Here is an 8,468-nt window from a genome sequence, read left to right as displayed (position 1 = left end):
TGCCTTTTCTTTGTCTATATCCAGTGGAGAAGGAGCAGCCGCTACCTTCTCTGTCCATATCCAGTAGTCTTGTCCTTACCACCACAGTGTACATGAGTCAACCAAATGGTAAGTTTGGCTGAAAGAAGTCCTTCAATTCCAGCCTTTGATTACTTGCCATTTCGATCCAGAGGAAGGCGAAAAATAACCCCGAGGACTTGTTGTTGGAATATCCTAAGGGGAAAAAAATTCCTTCCTGACCCCAAATATGGCGATCGGAATACATCCCTGGATGTTTGGTGCTCGAATCTACGTGGCTGTTAATGTGGTGGAAGCTCTGTAGTATTTGTCACAGTCCGGTAAATTAGAAAGTCCAGGTAATTGTCTCATCCGATTAATTAAAGCTTCATTCCTCGATGTTGCTGGAATGGGGCTGATTTATATCAGCCTATTACTCCTGTAAGAAAAGAAATATATTCAAAATGAAGAAATTGAAGCGACTCGACACCATCATAAAGTCTGGGCGGAGATCACAATATCGCAGGTTACACATTTAAAAAAGTGTGCGTGAACCACAGGGAAGCTCAGTTTAATAGACACCAAACTGGGGAAACAATTGCAGGCCAAAATTGAAGAAAAGCGTCACTCGCCATATAAAAATACTCCTTTATTAATGTCCTGTAGAACATATCGGCTGGTCTCTCTGAACAGCCGCACCTGATCCTTCTCTTTCTACTGATGATATGTCTTAAAGGACGTTAATGAAAAAGTGATTTTTTAAGGTGAGCGCTGCTTTTCTCATTTTTAAGTAGAGAAGTTTACATTTCTTAGAAATGGCTCCTCACAAATATACTGTATACTGGGGAATATAATGATGAGGTGTATGGTGGGTATGTGTGCTACTGGGCATAGGTAACACTATGGATGTCCCTATGTGCTATACTTACATCTTCGTAATGGAACGGTGGTTCGGCTCTGCCGGACTCCACGTCGCTCCAGTTTATGGAGTGGAAGAATGGGCGCTCTCTAATGGACGATGTTATGGCATAACGAGTAGATGGAGTTTTGCAGAGAAGCTGGAAGATGAGAGAGACCATTAATCATTATATTATGTATTATTATTGATACGTTATTACACAATGTCTATGGACTGTCAGCATCATGTCCTCTATCCTTCCTTATAATCTACCATCATCCTTCTTCACCTATTCCTACTTACCCCGGGCGGAGCCTGAACGTTGGTGGAGCAAGAAGCAGGAAACCTGAGCTCCCGGACAAATGCACCAAAAGGGGCTCTAATACCACCAGAGCCTTCTTTTTATACCATCCCCGCATTACAACCCAAACCAGGACCCCACTGGATCGCATAGACCCTGGGTGGCAAGTCACGTTCGGGATAAAGAAGGGATTCATATAACTGTGGCCCTGCAGGCGGGAGATTGCCGGAGTGGCGGAAGGATATACTGCTAACAGCACCATCGCCTCGGGTAGAGGACTTCACCCCTGACCCAAGGCTGTCAGATAAGAGAGACCCCGGAGCTAACCCTCCCCTGCAAATAAGGTACCATTGCGAAACCCCCTGACCAGGACACATAAAATCGCTACTATTCTCATAGCTGGGGGACGGCTACAGAGAGTGTGTATCACGCCGCAGCATTGAAAATAGTCCCGTCGGGCTTGCAGAAGACACGCGGCCCGGGACCTAGAATAGACGTGCAGCGGCACGCTTCAGCCTCCTCCCCTCTCTGCAGTCAGTGAGAGAGATCTGAGGAATTCAAGCGTCTCCTGGAGCTGAGGTAACATTGAAATAACAGAAGCAAGGTGACGGAGTGTCTTAAGCAGAGGGGTCTGATTCAGGGGACAGAGGACCAGGAGAGCATGGTCATTCTCCCTAACTCCGTAGCAATAAAGGAGATAATCAATTAATCAAGTGGGGGCCTGAGACTGTCTGACCCGAGGGGTGCGAGGAGAGAAGGGAGTAATATAAGGAGCCTTAGATCTGTATTAAGCGCTCCCCCCCCACCAGTGCTGTCCCTACATCTTTCATCCCCCCCTTATTTGCTTTCTAATTAACCCATGTTATACCTAGCTGTACGAATATAAGAGAGGATTCTCTGGAAAACCAGCAGAAAGTGGTTATAGACTGCCATCTAGTGACCAGAGCCAGAACGACATCTCTTTCCATTGTTTATCACTTATAAGATTGGGCATAAAATGGAACATTAGCTAAATTCATAGCCAGCGAGAGGAATTCTAATCTTCAAACTGCTCTATTCTTCTCTGCTTTAGATAACTGCAAAAATGGGGAGATCCAGCGTAAAAACGCAAAAGAGCATGCCCAAACCTACAAAGTCCACTACGCAAACAGACATGGATGACTTTCTTACAAAACAAACGGTTCCGTCAGATTCTCTTAAACCATCCAAGCTTCGTGATTTGACCTCATTAGGAGATTCAGATTCTGAACCGGAGAGTGACTCTGACACGGGCAGCACAGCGAGAGAGGCCTTAGTCACTCGTTCGTTCATCAAACGTATATTGTCTAAAGCTCTTGAGCCAATAGGACAAGAACTTGCAGAGATAAAACACGACCTAAAACTTCAAGGCCACAGACTTGAGACATTGGAAAATTCGCAAGTTGCCATGACGCAAAGTTCGAACGCTGTACTAGACTCTTTAAAAGTCCATGAAATCCAACTACATACAATTCACACGGTGCTAGAAGATCATGAGAACAGAGAACGTCGTAACAACATAAGAGTTAAAGGCCTTTCTGAAACGGTGGCCTTTGAGGCGTTATGGAAAGCAACACAAGAGATATTCAAAGAACTACTTAATGAATCAGATCCGCAGGAAATCGAACTGGTGAGAGTACACAGAGCATTGCGTCCGAGGCCTTCTCAAGGGGAAACTCCACGAGATGTGATCTGTCGCTTCCTCGATTATCGAGCAAAAGACTTAGTTCTTCGCAGAGCGCGGGAGGCGCAGGAGATCTCGTATGAAGGCTCACAAATTAAACTTTTCCAGGATTTATCGGCCAGCACTCTCAGGAAGCGGAGGATCTTGAAACCGTTCACTGAAGCATTGATAAAAAAAGGCGTCCGTTTTAGATGGTTGTTCCCGTTTGGAGTACATATCACAAATGGAGACAAAGGTATCTCAGCAAGAACATCACAAGACATCAAAGAGGCATGTGAGTCCTTGGGGATTGAGCTGGAGGCCTACCCGGACCTGGAGTCCTTCCATTCGGCGACCCTATTGCATCCGCTGCCAGATGACCCGGCGTGGCAGATAGCCCTGACGCCAAAATCACAAAGGCTGAAAAGGAAGCTGACAAAGACCTCGCTTCCTAAGGACTCCAGAGACAATACTTGATCTTTGGGTTAGACCCAGATTTTGCAGTTAAGTTTTTCTTGGTGTCTACCCCAGTTGGGGTATTGAATGTGGTTGAAGCAAATCTGATGGGGTTGGCGTGCTTTTCCAAATATGGGTAAGCACTGCTGCCACATCTATCCAATAATTCGTTGTAAGGTTTCAACCTAGATTTAGTTACAGCCCAAACTGGGCATTCTCCTAGAATGGAGCATTTCATATTTCATATTTAGTTTATAGGTTGATTGGAATTTTCCTCAAGCTGGCATTCTATGAAACAATGTCAGTAGGTAACTATGGTACGTTGGCATATTGGTCAATGATATTGTGCAACTTAATAACATGGATAATGTTAATATTGTGTTCTCCCCCTCTTTACCTTTCTGTTTTCTCTACCCTTTTCTTTCTTTCGTCTGGTCTACTTGTCCTAGACCCCCTCCCCACACCTATAGGCACAAGGATTCGTCCCCGTCGTGAGCTGCAAGGATGCTGCTGTGTACAGAAACATGATGGATTCGGATAAGGTACACACATTCATCTCTTTTAACGCACATGGGCTGAACTCTCCAAACACTAGACGCCACACATTACAACTATTCAAAAAACAGCAGGCAGCAGTATTGCTTATTCAGGAAACGCACTTCAAACCGGATAAATTGCCCTCCTTTGAAAGCTCGATTTATGATAAATGGTTTCATGCGACAACCACCCAGTCCGGTTCCAGAGGAGTGTCAATAGCAGTGGCAAGGGGAGTGCCCTTCCAGCTAAGAGAAACTATGGCGGACCCTCAGGGTCGTTACATCTTTGTCAAAGGTCTACTAAACGGTGCCCTGGTAACATTGTGCAGTTTATACGCACCAAATAAAAAACTATTGAGATGGGTACTCTCAACACTGAAAAAAATTGATGGCTTTAGAGAGGGTGCATTGATAGTGGGTGGGGACTTGAATGTTGCATTAGAGCCTTTGCTAGACACGACTAAACAGAAAAGTTCGCTCTCACCTAAAGATCTTTACAGAATAAAGTCACAACTGGGATCTCTACAATTGATTGACACATGGAGATATCTAAACCCCTCTGACCGAGACTACACCTTCTACTCCCACCCTCATAAATCTTACCACCGTTTAGACTATATTTTTATATCCAGTAAAATGCTTGCCAATATACAACAGGCAAAAATAATTCCGAATATTTATTCCGATCACTCTTCGGTTTTGTTAAAATTCTCATTATCTAAAGCCTTTCCCCGACATAGATTATGGCGGCTCAATGAGTCAGTACTTGGAAGTACCGAGGTACAGACACGTATAAACAAAGTGCTCTCCCAATATTTTGAGCAAAATGCTTCACCAGAAATTTCCTCACAGATACTATGGGAAGCACATAAGTCAGTTGTCAGAGGGGAGTTGATATCTATCACTTCCTTTCTAAATAAACTGCAACAAAAAGAAATCCAGGATCTTTATGATAGTATATCACAGCTGGAGCTTACACATAAACATAAAATAGATCAACATAGCTTAGAGAAGCTGCAACAAAAAAGACAGCAACTTAAAGACATATTAAACTCGAGATCTGCTAAGCTATATGCAACATGGAAAAACAGAATGTACGTCCATGGAGACAAAGCATCCAAATTAATGTTATCGCAACTAAGGAAGCGGCAGTCACGTACGCTGATTAACTCAATTAAGAATGAACAAGGGTTCAGCTCGCAAGCTCCTGAGCACATGGAGCGGGCATTCCTTGACTACTATAAGAAATTATATAATCTCCGTCCGGAAGATAACGCCGATTCCGCACTTAAAAGAAGCATGGACACTAGGTCCTTCCTAAGCACTTTAGATCTGCCTGTCTTGTCTGATTCCCAAAAACAATATCTTACTAGACCTTTTTCACTGGGGGAGTTGCAGTCCGCCCTGTCAAAGTGCCCGAAGGGGAAAGCGCCCGGTCCAGATGGATTCTCAGCACTTTACTATAAATCCTTCTCTGGCCTCCTACTCCCACATTTATTGAACGTTTGCAACGCAGTTTTACAAGGCCACCCATTGCCAAACCAAATGCTTACAGCCAGAATATCCCTAATACACAAAGAGGGGAAGGATCCTGAACAATGTAGTAGCTATAGGCCAATCTCTCTCCTTAATGTGGACCTAAAAATCCTAGCAGGGCTGATGGCAAAAAGAATGGCCAAGTCATTGCCAAATTTGATTTCCTTAAATCAGACCGGGTTTGTGGGTGGAAGGGAGGGAAGGGATAATGTCCATAAAGTATTGCACCTTCTTCAATACGCAAAAAATCGTAAACTACCATTGATGCTTCTTGGAACAGATGCAGAGAAGGCCTTTGACAGGGTGGACTGGGTATACCTACGGGAAGTGCTGATCAAGTTTGAGATACCCAAAGCGTTTATAGCAGCCGTAATGGCAATGTACGATAAGCCCACAGCACATATTAGGATTAACGATTTTACAACAGATGCATTTACTATAAAGAACGGAACAAGACAGGGCTGTCCCCTATCCCCGTTGTTATTTGTGCTAGCAATGGAACCTCTCTTAAAGGCCATACAAGTACATGAGGGAATAGAGGGTATTCGCATCAATAAGACACACTATAAAATAGCGGCATTTGCGGACGATCTCTTAGTCTTGATGACTAATCCTTTGCTGGGACTCCCAACATTGATGGCTCTTATAGATCAATATAGCAAAATTTCCAATTTTAAAGTAAATATGTCTAAGTCGGAAGCGCTAGACATACATATATCCCCGAATACCTTAGCTAAACTAAAAAGTACATACCCATTCACCTGGCCAAAACAATATATCAAATATTTAGGTGTAAAGATAGGAAGATCGGATAGAGACCTTTTTCAACAGAATATTCCCCCCCTAATTGCCTCAGTAGAAACCATCATGAAATCATGGAGGGACTCGTATGTGTCGTGGATGGGAAGGAAAAATTTACTGAAGAGCCTAATCTTACCCAAGTTCATATATATTTTCCAAATGCTCCCTATCACCATCCCCAAATCGTATCTTTTTAAAATTAATACATTATTCCGCAGATATGTTTGGAAAAAGCAAAAGCCCCGATTAGCATACAGGACATTAACATTAAACAAATCGAGGGGTGGGATGGGTGCACCAGACATAATGAGGTACTACCAAGCGACAATGCTTACCAGAGTGGTAGACCTGTTGCGGTCTCCTAACAATAAGCAGTGGATTGAGGTGGAGGAAGCCCTAGCACCTTATCCCCTGAGATCCATCCTTTTGGCATATCCTTGTAAAAACATAAACAAAAATCTACCTAATATACACACCAAAGCTACCTTAAAATTATGGAAGGGATTGGTGAAAACTCTAGTTCCCCCTTTGTCCCCCTTACTCAAGTTGGCAGATATAATGCCACATGCATCTTATTCCCGAGACAATGATGTAATCAAACCCGGTTCCCTGGCAAATGTAGCGGTTGATGACCTCTTGGCGGACGGGGCACTCCCCTCCTTTCAGGAACTGAAGAAGCAACCAGGGCTTTCCAACTTGACCTTTATACAATTTGGCTCTATAAGAGACTCCTTGGCACAGTATCTTTTAGGAGCAGACGTTACCCGCCCACTGACTGCATTTGAGACTCTCTGTGCAACAAAGGATAAACCCAAAAAGATAATGTCGTCTATTTACCAGATTTTAAATATAACTGACTGTTGTCTCAAAAGAGCTTATATAACACATTGGGAAAAGGATTTGGGATTCAAGTTTACCCCAAATCAAATATCACACATTTATAATTCATCTCATGGCCCATCACAATGTGTTAGAGCACAAGAGAATTCCTTTAAAATAGTCGCCAGATGGTATATTACACCACAGCAGAACACTTATTGGCGGACGGGGTCTTCTGCTAGATGCTGGAGATGCTGTGATTCGGAGGGAACATACTTACATATGTGGTGGTCCTGTCCACCCCTGCTGCAGTTCTGGCGACTAGTAGAGGATTATATCGGGGAAATTGTGGGCAAAAAGCTTACATTGACACCGGAGATAGTGCTTTTAAATTTTCTGTCACCGACTGGACATAAAAATACTGCTCTGTTGACTCAACACATTCTTTCAGCAGCGAAACTTTTGATACCTATGAACTGGAAGTCAACTACCATTCCATCTATATCCCAATTGCAAGAGAAGGTAGATATGCTATATCAAGTAGCCAAACTGGCTGCCTTGGTGAATGGCTCACTTTCAGCTTTTGAAAGAGTATGGCACCCATGGACCCGATTCAGATCCATTAGTAGAAGTTGATAAGGCTATGGTGGCCTCCTTGCTTGGCTTTATCAGAGTGGACGAAATCCTTGTTGCCTAGTGTTCCCCCCCCCCCTCCCCTTATCTCCCTTATATTCCACCCCTATATCCCAACTTCTTCCTCTAATTACTTGACCTCCTGTCCCTTTACTCCCTATACTGTTTTTTTTTTTTTCTCTTCTCTTTTCTTCTTTTTTGTTCTTCTTCATCTTTGTTTGAAATCATGGCATATGTGATGTAGCAGGGGCGTGTGGATGGGAAGAACCCAGATTTGAACCCAGATAATCCTGCTGCTGGAAGTTCCTTTAAGGCTGTTGGTGTCCTTAAACCTCTATATATCAATAGTTTTTGCCATGAATTGATATTTCAAACTATCTGTTTATCTCCCGAAAAGTGGAATTTGTAGGTTATATAATAATTTTGTAAGCTACCCTGTTGATTGCTTTCTTTCGGATGTAACTTGCAGATTTCAATAAATAAAACATTAAAACAAAACAAACACCTATTCCTACTTACCCCTTCTAGGATGTCAAGCTCATCGATGGAGATGCAGGGTGGAAAATATAGGACGTTGTCCAAAGACTCATGGTAGTCGTCCATATCGCCACTGTTATAGAATGGAGACGTCCCCACAATCATCATGTACAGGATGACACCAAATGAAAAGGAATCTGCCAGGTGATTGTAGCCTTCTCTATCCAGTACGTGTAGGAACATAAGATAGGAGATGAGCTGAATATACCGGGGAGGGGATTTACACACAGAGCCTATGAGGACCGGTCTGTGATGAGACATGAGCAGGATACT

At 43.3% G+C, this 8,468-nt stretch overlaps 1 protein-coding gene across 1 annotated transcript; it reads left to right on the top strand.

The window, feature by feature from the left end:
* Positions 1-1,312: 1,312 nt before the first annotated feature.
* On the top strand, positions 1,313-7,836 carry LOC141097065 (uncharacterized). The gene is made up of 2 exons (XM_073584032.1): positions 1,313-1,775; positions 2,269-7,836. Exon 2 carries the CDS (start codon positions 2,281-2,283, stop codon positions 3,352-3,354), a length of 1,074 nt encoding a protein of 357 aa, XP_073440133.1. The 5' UTR covers positions 1,313-1,775; positions 2,269-2,280; the 3' UTR covers positions 3,355-7,836.
* Positions 7,837-8,468: the final 632 nt, after the last annotated feature.

Source organism: Dendrobates tinctorius, unplaced genomic scaffold (genome assembly GCF_039654945.1).
Source record: "Dendrobates tinctorius isolate UK_male_01 unplaced genomic scaffold, ASM3965494v1 ptg000009l, whole genome shotgun sequence".
In the NCBI taxonomy this organism is placed as follows: Eukaryota; Metazoa; Chordata; class Amphibia; order Anura; family Dendrobatidae; genus Dendrobates; species Dendrobates tinctorius.
Note: the sequence above shows the minus strand (reverse complement) of the source record. Positions and strands in the feature narration are given on the sequence as shown.

Excerpts from the sequence above, each read along its gene's own strand:
- LOC141097065 (XM_073584032.1), top strand. The coding sequence starts at position 2,281 with ATGGGGAGATCCAGCGTAAAAACGCAAAAGAGCATGCCCAAACCTACA.